Here is a 13,813-nt window from a genome sequence, read left to right as displayed (position 1 = left end):
CCAAAACCCACTGTACCCACATGTAGGTGCCCCCTTTACCCCTAAGAGCTATGGTAGTGTTGTACATTTGTGGGTAGTGGGTTTTGGGGGAGGGGGTTGGAGGCTCAGCACCCGTGGTAAGGGACCTATGCATGTGGAAGTGTTGTCTGAAATCCACCGCACTGACCTCTAGGGTGTCCAGTTGGTGTCCTGGCATGTCAGGGGGGCGAGTGTACTACGAATCCTGGCCCCACCCACAACCAAATGGCTCGGATTAGGACGTTTTTGAGCTGGGCGTTTTTAGTTTCCATTATCGCAAAAAAAAATAACAAACGCCCAGCTCGGAAACAACTAAATCCATGGCATTTTGGTCCATACAAACCGTATTTTCGAAGCGGAAGATGGACGCCCATTTTTTTCAAAAATACGGTCTGTCCCACCCCTTCACCTACCCGTTCTCAGACACAGACGCCCATGGAGATGGGCGTTCGCGTTCTATTATGCCCCTCTATGTAAAAAAAAAAAGAAAAAAACCCACAAATTAAGATTGTGTCTGGAATCAGCCAAAGTGCGTATTTCATCTGGTGCAGGAATCGACTGGCAGCTCTTCTGCAGAACTTCTCAATGATTTCTTGCTTAATGGTGATCAGTTTGTAGAGTTTTTTTGAACATCAGGTATCTTCAATGTGCCCTCTGAGAGGGATGAGTTGTCTATAGATGTGCCTAGCGTTGATAGTGTGCTCTAAAAGAGGAAAATGCAGAGCAAACTGTACATGCCAAGGACAAAAAAAAAAAAAAGACGGGGCTTTGAGTTTGTCTATGGATGATCAGTCAAGTCCAATTGCTATGGAATCTGCTGGGCCAAAGAGGGAGTCTTTTTACCCTGTGAGATATCATGAAATAGAATCAACTATGATGGAAATTAAATCTTCAGCCATTCAGCTTGATGGGTTACCAGTGTCATGTCTTAAGCCTCCGCTGAAATTTTCTGCTCTTTTAATTGCAGGAAGGTGTCATTCCTGATGCTAACTAGCAGTTATTACCCCAAACGTGAAAAACGAAATACTCACAGAAATCAGTTCTCAGAATTCTACCCTCTTTCTATTCGATCTGTTTTAACTCAAATTTTAGGAAAAGTGGCTTTTAGACAGTTGAAGAGAAATTCTGTAACAGAGCTCTTATAATTAGGCTTTTTGCAAGGCACCTGGTAGGAGCCTAGTCTATAAAGGAAAGTAAGGGGTCGGTATTCAGCTGACGACAATCAGCACTTGGCTGACCGCTGCCGGATTTATTCTTGGATTTTCAATGCCGGGTCCTCTCTGGGCACCAGCATTGAATATCCAGGCACACATGGGTACCAGGTAAACATAGTTGGTTAAGTGCAATATTCAGCACTTAACTGGCTACTATGAACAACATAAAGATAGGACCTATTTATGTGATTATCTTAGCTAGTCCAGTGCCAATATTCAGCTCTTAACCAGATAAGTGCTGACTCTGTCCCTGGAACGACCACAAAGTAGCTGGTTTCGGCTTAGGCCCTAAGGACTAGATTCTATATATCACGCCTAAATAAAAAAAAAAATCAGCACTGAAATTAAATACGCCTAAGCGTATTCTATAAAGTACGCTGTAATTTAGGTGATGGTGTCTAAGGATCTCAAGGTGAAAAAACAATACAACAAGGCGGTGGCCACGGCCAGAAAGATGTTAGACTGCATAGAGAGGGGTATAACCGACAGAAGAAAGGAGATGTTGATGCCCCCGTACAAGTAGAATTTATTTTTTAGTGCTGGGGGTGTGTCTGGGGGCAGAGAGTAGGCGTGTTCTGCGCTACCAGTCAGTGCAATTACATTGCCTAAATTTTACGTGCGAGATGAAAAAGGGGGTGGTCATGGGCGGAATGGGGGCATTCCTAACATTTACGCATGTTGTTATAGAATGAGATGGATACGTGCCTAATTTAGTCATGTACATTTGTACCACTTTTCAGTTGGTGCAAATGGCCACGCCTAACGTTAGCTGTGATTCCCGGGCATAAACGCTATTCTATATACTTTAAGTGCGATTCACAGAAATGCGCTTTTTTGGTGCTGATCTTTTTGGCGCCGTATGTAGAATTCACCCCGTTGTGCATGTGAATATATACACATGTAAATGACAATAATCCAGCTATGCGCATTCTGTTAGAATGCACAGATTTTTAATAGCACATACATTGCATTGAACACTTCACACTGGGCAGAATCCGAGTTGAGCCCACACTTATGCAATGCAACAAATTAAGTCACATATCTCCTGAATCTAAATTCAAACATGTACACCAGCTCTATGGCTGGCATTCTGCTCGCACCAATATTATATTATATATATATACACATATATCTATATATAAATATATACACATAAACATATACACATATTATATATATATATATATATATATATATATATACACATATACATACACATACAGTGCACTCCATTTAAGTGCACGTCGGATAAGTGCATGCTCTGTTTAACTGCATGCCATACTTCGGTCCCGTTTTTGGCACCATCAATTTCTGTTGGGACAAACTTCGGTTTAGCACACCACTGATAAGTGCAAGATTCGCTTATATGCATGGTTCAAGACCGTTCCACTGCAGGAAAGACTCCGCATAAGAGCGCGCATGGAATATGGAAGCCAATTGGCGCATGACAACCAACAAAATTTCAAATTTACTGCCTCTTTAACTGCCACAGGCAGAATAAGCAAAAGAATGTTGTTAGAGCATACTCCGGGATCGCTGTCGTCGTCCCGGCGGAACTGTAAGACTAACACCGGCTGAACGAATAGAAGTTCTTAAAAAATGAGAAAACAAACAGTCAAGCATCTATTGCTAAAGAATATGGTGTCAATCCCAGTCAAATTTCACATGTCTTGAAGCAGAAAGACCAGCTTCTGGAAGACTGGCAAAACAATACAAATCCACAACAGAAACGAAAACAGGCGGGAAAAGCTAGGGAGGTAGAAGATGCTCTTCTTCGGTGGTTTTCTCGAGTCAGGAGCAGATAGTTTCCTGTCAGTGGTCCACTGCTTATGGAGAAAGCTAACCAGCTAGCTGAAAGTCTTGGACTAACTGAATTCAAAGCCACTGTTGGATGGTTGGAAAGATGGAAGGAGAGGAACAGCATAAAATTCAAGAAACAGCATGGTGAGAAACAAGACGCTGATGACTTTGGTGCTGAAAATTGGGTTGTTTCAGCTCTTCCTACCATCTTGAACGAGTTTGCAACCTCGTGACATTTTCAATGCTGACGAAAACGGTCTCTACTGGCGAGCGATTCCTGATGGAACACTTGCATTCAAACATGATGAAAGTACTGGAGGTAAAACGTCGAAGGACCGACTGACGATCCTCCTTTGCTGCAATATGGATGGGAGTGAGAAATTGGAACCCCTCGTCATTGGAAAGAGCAAACAGCCCCCCGTTGCTTCAAGAAAGTTAAGCGACTTCCTGTGTCATACAAGGCTAATGCATATTCATGGATGACTGGGGAAATTTGGAAGCAGTGGCTAAAGAAGTTAGACACTAGAATGCGGGCACAAAAGCATCAGATTTTGTTGCTTTGTGATAATTGTGCTGCACACAGGGATGACGTCAGGCTGTCTAACGTCAAGGTGGTCTTCCTGCCACCAAACACTACCTCTCTGATCCAACCTATGGATCAGGGCATAATAGCCAATTTCAAACAACATTATCGGGCTCTTGTGCTGCGTTGTCTGATGAGCGTTATGGATGACCAGACTGGCAAGGATAAATGTGCTGTTGAACTGGCTCGTAATCTATCACTGTTGGATTCCCTACATACGCAGGAAGAAGCCTGGAATCATGTTACGCAGGCAACCATTGTGAACTGCTACAAGCGGGCAAGCTTTGTTAAGGATGTGGAGAGGGACGAAACAGATGCAGCTGTTGCAAACGTGTCAGATGAAGAGCTTATTGACATCCCAGCCGGTGTTACTGATTCATCAGGTGGTCATTTTCAAAGCACATGGACATCTCAAAATGGCAGAAAAAAGTCCATGAACTAAAAATGTCCCCTACACTGCAGTTTGTCCAAATAGCATGGAGGTATGTTGTGGGCATATTTTGGGTGGAACCAAGGAGAGCCCAAAATGAGGATGTCCTACAGCAATAATAGAATGGGAAGAAAAGTCCAAGTCTAAAAAGGAGGACACTATTATTTAGACCCTATTTCAGTCATGTCCAGGGTACAAAAAAGAGCTCTGATTGAGCAGCTGACCACTGGAGGGATTAAGGCATGAATCCCTCCCCCCCCCCCCCCCCTGTGCTTGCTGTCCCCCTCCCTCTCACCTGAAAGTGAAACTTGAAAGGAATACCAGGCTGTATGACAAGGCAAGTCACTTAACCCTCCATTGCCCCATGTAAGCCGCATTGAGCCTGCCATGAGTGGGAAAGCCCGAGGTACAAATGTAACAAAAATAAAATCAGGTACTATGGGTATTCTGATAAAAGCAGAAAGCAGGTCTGAGGAGACGCCTAGTGGTCAGTGCAGTGAACTGTAAACCAGGGGGATCCAGGTTCAATTCCCACTTTAGCTCTCCTTTTTTTTTTCCTTTAAATTGTTAGCCCTCCAGAGACAGATATGTAGTTACTGTACCTAAATATTTTTGACATCTGCAAGCCTGAAGGCTACTGAGGTGGTGTACAGTTTAGTACAGTAGGTATTTCTCTGTTCCTGGAGGGTTCACCATTTAAAATAAGAGTTATAGGGGGGATATGAACCTGGGTGCCCTGTATTACAGTCCCCTGCATTGAACACTAGGCTGCCCCTCTGCTCTGCAGGGACGTCTGTGTGGCCATTTCTGTAAAAATGCTGCCAAACATCCTTGTCCCTGGATTTTTGGCATTCCTAATTTGGACGTTTCAGTATGTAAAACGGCTGTTCATTTTGGACTTTCTCACGTATTTTTGAACAGGAAACCCCAACGTATTTCCTGTTCAAAAATGGCTGTGAGATGGATGGTTTTATTCTACCGTTATGAACAGGACATCCCAATTCTGATTTGGTTGTCCTTTCGAAAATACCCCTCTACTAAGGATAGTAGGTGTCTACATGCCTTTATAGAATGAGCTCCAAATAGATACCCTCTCGGCACTAAATGTAGGTGTCGCTTTATAGAATTGTCCTACACATGTTTTACTCAGTGAAAACATTGGAAGTCTACCTAGGTGGAGGAACACTGAAATCCCATGACAGATACACAGGAACAAACCGTAGGAAATAGACCATGTACTCCAGGAATAGACAAAGCAACATTGGAAGCTTAAATAGAGTTTATTGCTAGAAGATTCGAAACAGTACTGTGTTTCAGCCGCAGGTCTGCTTCAGGAGTCTTACTAAGCAATCTTGCATCTAAAAATATCCAATTATAATTCCAAAAGGGATTGAAACAACAAGTTGCTGGTCTTGAAAAAGACCTTTAAGTGAAAACCAACAACTTGTTGTGTCAAGTCTTCTAGCAATAAACTCAAAGCTTCCAAAGTTGCTTTGTCTGTCTCTGGAGTCTATTTCCCACTGTTTCTTACTCCCTGAAATACATTTATTTATTTGGATTTGCTCACACCTTTTTCAGTAGTAGCTCAAGGTGAGCTACGTTCAGGTATACTGGGTATTTCTCTGTCTGTAGAGGGCTCACAATCTAATTTTGTACCTGAGGCAATGGAGTGTTAAGTGAATTACCCAAGCTCACAAGGAGCAGCAGTGGGATTTGAACTAGCCCCCTCTGAATGTCAAGACCAGTGCTCTAACCACTAGGCCACTCCTCCACATATAATTTTAAATGTATTTCTTATGTATTTAAAATTTTACAGTGGTCATGCATTTGAATATTGACCTCATATTTTAATCTTTGAAATGAAGAAAAAAAACGTATTTATTATTTTTTTGTTTCATTTGTACCCCACGCTTTCCCACTCATGGCAGGCTCAATGCGGCTTACATGGGGCAATGGAGGGTTAAGTGACTTGCCCAGAATCACAAGGAGCTGCCTGTGTCTGAAGTGGGGATCGAACTCAGTTCCTCAGTTCCCCAGGACCAAAGTCCACCACCCTAACCACTAGGCCACTCCTCCACTTTACAGGTTTACTTGAGGTACAGTAATGTATAAATTGTAAATCAATCTGTTAAATTGGTAGCTTTAGCGTTCTATGTACATACTGAATACTATGGCCATAATTTTACAAATAAGGCATCTGATTTTGAAGTCCTTTTACTAGCCTGTGGTAAGCACTAGCACATGGTTACTACAGGTTAAAAAGCACTACAGCAGGGCACACCCAGATTTGCCATGGTAGTTTTGAGTCTGGTGTGCGTTTCTCACACGCTAAAAAGTAGAATTTCTTTTTTAGCGCTAGGGGCGGGTCTAGGGACAGAGAATAGGCGTGTTCTGTGCTAATCAGTTAGTGCAGCTGCATCGCCGTGTGTTAACTGATTAGCATGTGATTAGCACGCGAGCCCTTACTGCCTAGAAAATAGGTGCCGGTAAGTGCTCACATGCTAATGCGGAAATTAACATGTGGCCATTAATAGGAATAATGGAAAATGGGGCCATTTTACTACCACGCTATAAGTGGCCTCAGCTGCGGGAAAGACTTATGCTGGGGATAGCGCTGGTCCCTTTTTAGCACACCTTAGTAAAAAGGGCTCCTTTATATTTTAATTTATAAAATCAATAAAATATCCTGATGCTGAAAACTAAAGAAAGAAATTAAAAAGGTGAGTATTTTAATCCTTTAACCAGAATGCTTATGAAAAAAATGAATCAATCAGCTTGTGGATAAATTACTTACAGAGGCACCAAAGGGGTTAACTGACATAACCTGCCTGAAATGAATAAAGCAATGAAACTCCAAAAAAAAAAAAAGACACAATCTCAAGAGAGAAATATTTCCAGTACAGATAACTTGAGATGGTACTTACGCCATAACAATAACACTGAAATCCAACCAGTTCCATGGATCTCGGAGGAAGGTGAACGGTTTCAGGCAGAATCCTCTCGCCAGTATTTTTATCAGGGATTCAAAAGTATAAATGCCAGTGAAAGTGTACCTGAGTAAAGCATTTAAGAAAAGTAAAGAGCATTAGCAGTTAATGGAGGGGATGGAAAGGTGGAGGGGTCGAGGCACATTCAGCCCACTCACAATGTGAGCAGCCTCTTGATGACTAGGGGACAACATATAGTAAATGAGGGATCATGTATGGCTGTCATTTTTCGGCGAGTACAAGCTTCAAGGAAGCATTTCTTGATGACCTTGCAATCATCCATACATAAAAACAACCTAGCAAATCATCTAAACCTTAACTTGACAACATATCCCAGACAAATAAGTAGAAAAAGAATGAATTATGGATGTAGTTGATTAAACATCTCTCTCAATTCTTTCCACCCATGTTGATGTAACAAGTTAATGGTTTATAGATGATTATTCAGATTTTTCCACTGTCCTTTCACAACAAGTCCTTGGCAAAGCAGTCACTGCTTAATGTGTGTACCAATTCTCTCCTCATTTTAGTCAAGTAGATTTCAGTGGGGCAATGTTTTTTTTGTTTTACATAAGTACATAAGTATTGCCATACTGGGAAAGACCAAAGGTCCATCAAGCCCAGCATCCTGTTTCCAACAGTGGCCAATCCAGGTCACAAATACCTGGCAAGATCCCAAAAAAGTACAAAACATTTTATACTGCTTATCCCAGAAATAGTGGATTTTTGCCCAAGTCCATTTAATAATGATCTATGGACTTTTCCTTTAGGAAGCTGTCCAAACCTTTTTTAAACTCCGCTATGCTAACCGCCTTTACCACATTCCCTGGCAACAAATTCCAGAGTTTAATTACATGTTGAGTGAAGAAAAATTTTCTCTGATTCGTTTTAAATTTACTACATTGTAGCTTCATCGCATGCCCCCTACTCCTAGTATTTTTGGAAAGCGTAAACAGACGCTTTATTATTGAACTAAAGCTCATAGACATGCATCCTATCTAGCAAGGCACATAGTATCTAGATTTTTAAGATATATATTGAATGATTTGAGAAATGTTATTAATAAAGAACAGTTCCATAGCAATAAATTTGGAAACCTGTGTACACAATGAACATGAATAGCAATTATACCTGAATTTATTCATATTTTATGGTTCTTTCTTTTCTCAGACCCTACTGATCAAAAATAGCCAAAATGAATGAATTGTTATGGGCCCTTTATATATATCTCATAGGTCCTCAAGTGCTTTGAGGAAACGTTAAAAGGTTTTCCAGAACCTGTACATGTTACTGTATATGTGTGTTTTCTTGTTTCCCCGAGGGATAAGTCTTTCAAGAATTCAGTTCTTTGGAATGCATGCGGTTTCCATTAACTTCCTGTTATCATCTTTTTGCCTTCAGTCTTTAGTTACACGGCTAATATTGTCTCCTAGAGGGACACTGACAGCAAACTTCTGGGCTCAGATCTCCAGTCTACTGACACCCAAGAACCAATGTAGATACCCAGTACTAATTTCCTGGCATAGATCAACCTGCATTATTTTACATGTCTACCAGTTCCCTTTCCAAGCTGGTAATCTGGCTACAGTCACTCAATTTTAAAATAAATTTGCCACGTTTAGTTTGTGGAGCCTGCACAGGAAGAGCAAATAGTAACTGTAGCTGGTGTTCTGGTCTGCTTGAGGGTAGGGACATGAGAGGCATGCTTTTTGGTTTACAGGAAAGACAAATGAAGACCAGAATTAATTTCATGCCATGAACCCTGATGTTACAAAAAAACATTTTATTTGAAGATGTCTTAAGTGAATGTAATGTTCATTATTCATAACCATTTTGTTATGGTAATAAAAAGAGGAACACTTTAGCGCATCTCCTCTAAACATTTATCTACAGAAATGTAAGATCTGAAGAGTGATCCCCAGCATGCGATACACCTTTCATCATGGTACACAGTGAGCACCTTGTAACCATTTCCAATATGAAAAGGGTAACATCAGAGTAAAAAGAGATCCCTTTAGGATAATATTAAGTCACAGCATTCACGTTAAATCAAACATTGGTGCCCTTCTGCCTTTCAGTTGATTATGTCTAACTGTGATGTTGATTTTGACAGCAGATGGGCTCTGTGTGTTTCATGAAGATTGAAATAACCTGGGGCACAATTTTTCTTATCTAGAAACTATGACTAGACCAGCCACCATGCTACATCCTGTATGTACCAATGAAGCCAGTCCAAATCAGGCCAGTACGCCATATCAGTGTTTGATGCACTGAATCTCTGCTATCAGACTAGATCTTTGGTTTCTAATATCTATTCTCTCTCTTTTTTTTCCCACAAGGAATGCTAATTATACCTGTTCCAGTAAACTAGTCATTAGCTTCCAATGTTTACAGAACAAAATATTTTATAAACTCGATAAGGATTGTAAATTATGCCCTTTCTCCACAGAGAATGGTCATATTGCAGGGGTTGGATATAGCATGAATACATCCCTTTTCATTTTGGATAGTACAACATGATGTCAGACTTTCTTCATGAAATCAGCTAGCAACCAGATGCCAATGGCCCAGCCTATGGTTTCTATAAACTTTGCATCCCTTCCATGAAACCTCAAGGAGTCTCAAATGAAGATACATTATTCATATCATACCATGACTTCATTCCAATGATGCAGAGCAGGCGCATTTAGCAAAAATAAGGTTATGAGCTGCGAAGACTTAAAAGTGTTAACTTACATTCCAAGAGTGGCTCACAAGGCAAGAAACACCTGGCAAAGCAGTTTATCGGGACAGACAGTGCACAATTCAAGAGTCAATACCATTGAAAATTAAGCAACGACAAAGAACAAACAGAAATAAAGTACACACAGAAAACATATAAAGAAACAAGTCAATAAAAAAAGTAGTGGCTAGATACTTACTCTACATACTTGGACCATACTTCTGAGTCAGACATAGCCATGAACACGCAGTTGGTTAAAATAGTGAACATAATAAATATACTGAACAATGTAATGACAATGAGTTAAGGAAAGGATATGTAATGTCAAAAGATAATAATTAGACAGTAAAAGATTTCCCCTTAAAGGTTTATTTCCCGTAGTGATGTATACTTATTTCACATTTTATGCAGATATACAAAAAGAAATAATTCAATGTTTCATACAAGGTGCTGGGACGGTACAAACACATCACCTTCTAATGTTATTAGTACTAAGATAGGACATATTCTAGTCTCTCTAAAATCTGCATACACATGCATAGAATAAATATATATTGTATATCTTATTATAGAGCATTTAAGGGAAGAAGTTGTCAACATGGGCTACTGTTAAAACAGGTTATTTTACCACAAGTCAGGGCTCCATGTTATGCAATGAGACCCTGTGTTAAAATATTATGACTTGCATGAAAAGATACAATGTGGATTTTATGTGGTCTATTGAAATCTGTCCTTATTTCTCCTACTCTGATGCAATTATACTGACTGACAATTGAATATAGAATTTGATATAAAATTTTATTGTTCGTTTTCAAGGTGTTGACTAATAGTATTTAATTGATGATCTCCTTGTACATTTGAATCAGCCATCAAGAGGATTACGTTCTGTAAGTTTATTAGATAGATGTTCCCTCTTACCATTTAGTTCATTTGGAAGAATACAAGTCTTCTATTTTCCACATAGCAGGACCAAAACTCTAGAAGTCTCCTGCGAGATCCTTAAGAAGTCTGAAAACCAGTACATTTTTTCTAGTGAAAAAGGTGCCGGTACTCAAATACTGGACCACCCTCAGGGGTGGGGTGTTCACTGAGGGACCCACCCCACAATAGCCAGGCCCCCTGCAAACAGTCAAAGAATCTATGACAAGGCAGAATTATTGTGTAGAACCCGAGTTCCTTCATTAAAACTTGGGGACCATGAGTCAATTTAGCAGACAATAAAAAAGGTGCCGGTACTCAATACCCCCAAGTACCCCCTCAAAAAAAGCCGTGCTGAAAACATCAAAAAGGCTTTCAAAACTGTGGAGGTCTTTTACTAAGGTGTGCTAGAAGTTTCACCTGCACTCCGTCGCGGATGCGGACAAAGTTGATGGGGGCGTGTCAGAGGTGTGGTGAAGGTGGAACTGGGGCATGGTTATCGGCCGAACAGAGATGGGCGCATTTCACCGATAATGGAAAAAAAGTATGCGTTTTTAGCTAGAATTTAGGACACTTTTCCTGGACCCTGTTTTTTCACGAATAAGGCCCCAAAAAGTGCCCTAAATGACCAGGTGACCACCGGAGGGAATCGGGGATGACCTCCCCTGACTCCCCCAGTGGTCACTAACCCTCTCCCACCACAAAAAATGAAGTTTCACAACTTTTTATTTTCACCCTCAAATGTCATACCCAGCTCCCTGACAGCAGTATGCAGGTCACTGGAGCAGTTGTTAGGGGGTGCAGTGGACTTCAGGCAGGTGGACCCAGGCCCATCCCCCCCTACCTGTTACACTTGTGCTGCTTAATGCTGAGTCCTCCACCCCCCCCCCCAAAACCCACTGTACCCACATGTAGGTGACCCCCTTCACCCCTTAGGGCTATGGTAATAGTGTAGACTTGTGGGCAGTGGGTTTTGGGGGGATTTGGGGGGCTCAACACACAAGGGAAGGATGCTATGCACCTGGGAGCTCTTTTACTTTTTTTTTTTTTTTTTTTTTTGTAAAAGTGCCCCCTAGGGTGCCCGGTTGGTGTCCTGGCATGTGAGGGGGACTAGTGCACTATGAATCCTGGCCCCTCCCACGAACAAATGCCTTGGATTTGGTCATTTTTGAGCTGGGCTGCTTCGGTTTCGATTATCGCTAAAAAACGAAAACGCCCAGCTCAAAAAACGACCAAATCCAATGCATTTGCCTGGCACAAACTGTATTTTCGCAAAAAAAGATAGACGTCCATTTTTTTCGAAAATACGGTTCGGCCCGCCCCTTCATGGACCCGTTCTCGGAGATGGACGTTCTTACACATAGGCGTTCGCGTTCGATTATGCCCCTCTATGTTGCTTAATTAGCATTTTCTTTAATTTGTTCTTGAATGTTTAGAATTAAGCCCAAAATGTTTCTGGTTGGGGGTGGTGGTTCTTAATTCTCCAACTGAAAGTTCCTAGAACTTATACCTTAAGGTGCAGAATTGTTCTCCATTATGTATTTAGGGCCTCTTTTACAAAGCTACGCTACCGATTCTTGGTGCGGCAAATGAGAAGAAGCCCATTCAATTCCTATGGGCTTCTTCTCACTTGCCGCGTGGGCATCAACTGCACGGCTTTGTAAAAGAAGCCCTTAGCTACTTGTCCTCCCGCTAAGATTTTATGCAAACCATTTGGTCAGATAATAATTAATTAACTATTATTGTGTATACACACGTTTTCACATTCATTATGAGCTCCTTTTACCAAGTGATAGTAAAAGGGGCCCCTCTGGTGGCATCGGCACCACCTTTTACTGCCAGGGGTAAAACTTTTTTTTTTTTTTTTTAGAAGGGTGAAGAAAATGACCATGCACTACACAAAGGCATTGGCATGCGGCCACTTACTGGGGAAGCCCTTATTGCCTTCTCTTTAGGAGGCGATAAGGACTCCAGCGGTGTGCCGGCAGTAACTGGGCAGTGTGCAGAGCTGCCCGATTACTACCAGACACGTGCCCAGCGCTAAAATAGAAAACTAATTTCTAGCATCAGAAATGGTGCAGAGTGAGAGCTGGAACTACACCAGGCTTCCATGGGAGCCCGACGGAAGATCCAAATCACTGTGCGGCAATCCGGCAGTAGGCCCATCTTGCATTTGAAAAAGGGTCCCCATATGCACAATATGGGCCATATTCTATATATGGTGCCTAAAAATCTGCACAGTAAACATTTCTGACAAAGCATATTCTATAAGCGGCGCCTAGATTTAGGCGCAGTATATAGAATACACTTAGTTGATATCCCAGTACCTAAAACTACACACATCCATTTCCACCAATGAAAACATGGCATAAGTCCCTGCACATAGATTTACATGCACTGGGCCATATTCTGTAACTATGCATGTAAATTTTGGAATACCTTCAAAATGTCCATTTCCCTGCCCTTTTGAACTGCATGCATTAGAATTTAGACAAACTTCATTACAGAATATGTTTAGCGTAAATTATACATGCTTTTAATTATTGCAAACTAGTGCTCATTATTGCTTGTTAAGTGCTGTTATCAATGCTGATTAGCTTGTTAAGCCAAATAAGTTACATGCATTGTTACAGAATAACGCTTGGATTTCAGCGTGGAATGCTTGGTGTGCAATACAGAATCTGGGGGTATATGCAAATACTTAATTTAAAAAAATATATTATTGCTAAATCCGTAGTTTTAATTTCATTACTAAGCCTGAGATTTTGAAGTATATAGATATCATTGTACATAGTGAAGCATATTTTCAAAGCATTTAGACATATTACTAGGTTTCAATATACTGTTTTCAAGTTTACCTCATTTATTGTATTTATGTTGTTAAAATTGTGTTATGTTAGACTGTACCTGCTGTACACTGCCTTGGATGAATCTCTTCATAAAGGCAGTTAATAAATCTCAATAAATAAAATAACTTTGTAAGTTTAAGTGCTTTGAAAATGAGCCCCAATGTGAATTATATCACTAAGTGTTTAGGAGAAGCACTATAGTTTTATTTCTACATTTTAAAATGTTTATTTAAGTTTGGACACATTTCTTACGTTTAGATACTTAAATGGAGGTGATACTCCCTAATTTTCT

General features: G+C 40.8%; 1 protein-coding gene across 3 annotated transcripts in view; it reads right to left on the bottom strand.

Annotated features, from left to right (window-relative positions):
* LOC115466700 (sodium channel protein type 5 subunit alpha-like) overlaps nucleotides 1-13,813 on the bottom strand; it is an 858,490-nt gene that overhangs the window by 662,748 nt on the left and 181,929 nt on the right. For 2 of the 3 annotated variants that reach the window (XM_030198128.1, XM_030198135.1), the window contains exons 1-2: nucleotides 9,954-10,015; nucleotides 6,970-7,098 (exon numbers count right to left, since the gene is read on the bottom strand). In XM_030198128.1, coding sequence (XP_030053988.1) covers nucleotides 6,970-7,098; nucleotides 9,954-9,994 — 170 coding nt within the window. In that variant the 5' untranslated portion in view covers nucleotides 9,995-10,015. Of the gene's footprint in view, nucleotides 1-6,969; nucleotides 7,099-9,953; nucleotides 10,044-13,813 lie in introns of those variants that run through there. The other variant, XM_030198143.1, reaches the window with a different exon arrangement.

Source organism: Microcaecilia unicolor, chromosome 1 (assembly GCF_901765095.1).
Source record: "Microcaecilia unicolor chromosome 1, aMicUni1.1, whole genome shotgun sequence".
Taxonomy (NCBI): Eukaryota; Metazoa; Chordata; class Amphibia; order Gymnophiona; family Siphonopidae; genus Microcaecilia; species Microcaecilia unicolor.
This window is presented reverse-complemented; position numbering and strand designations above follow the sequence as displayed.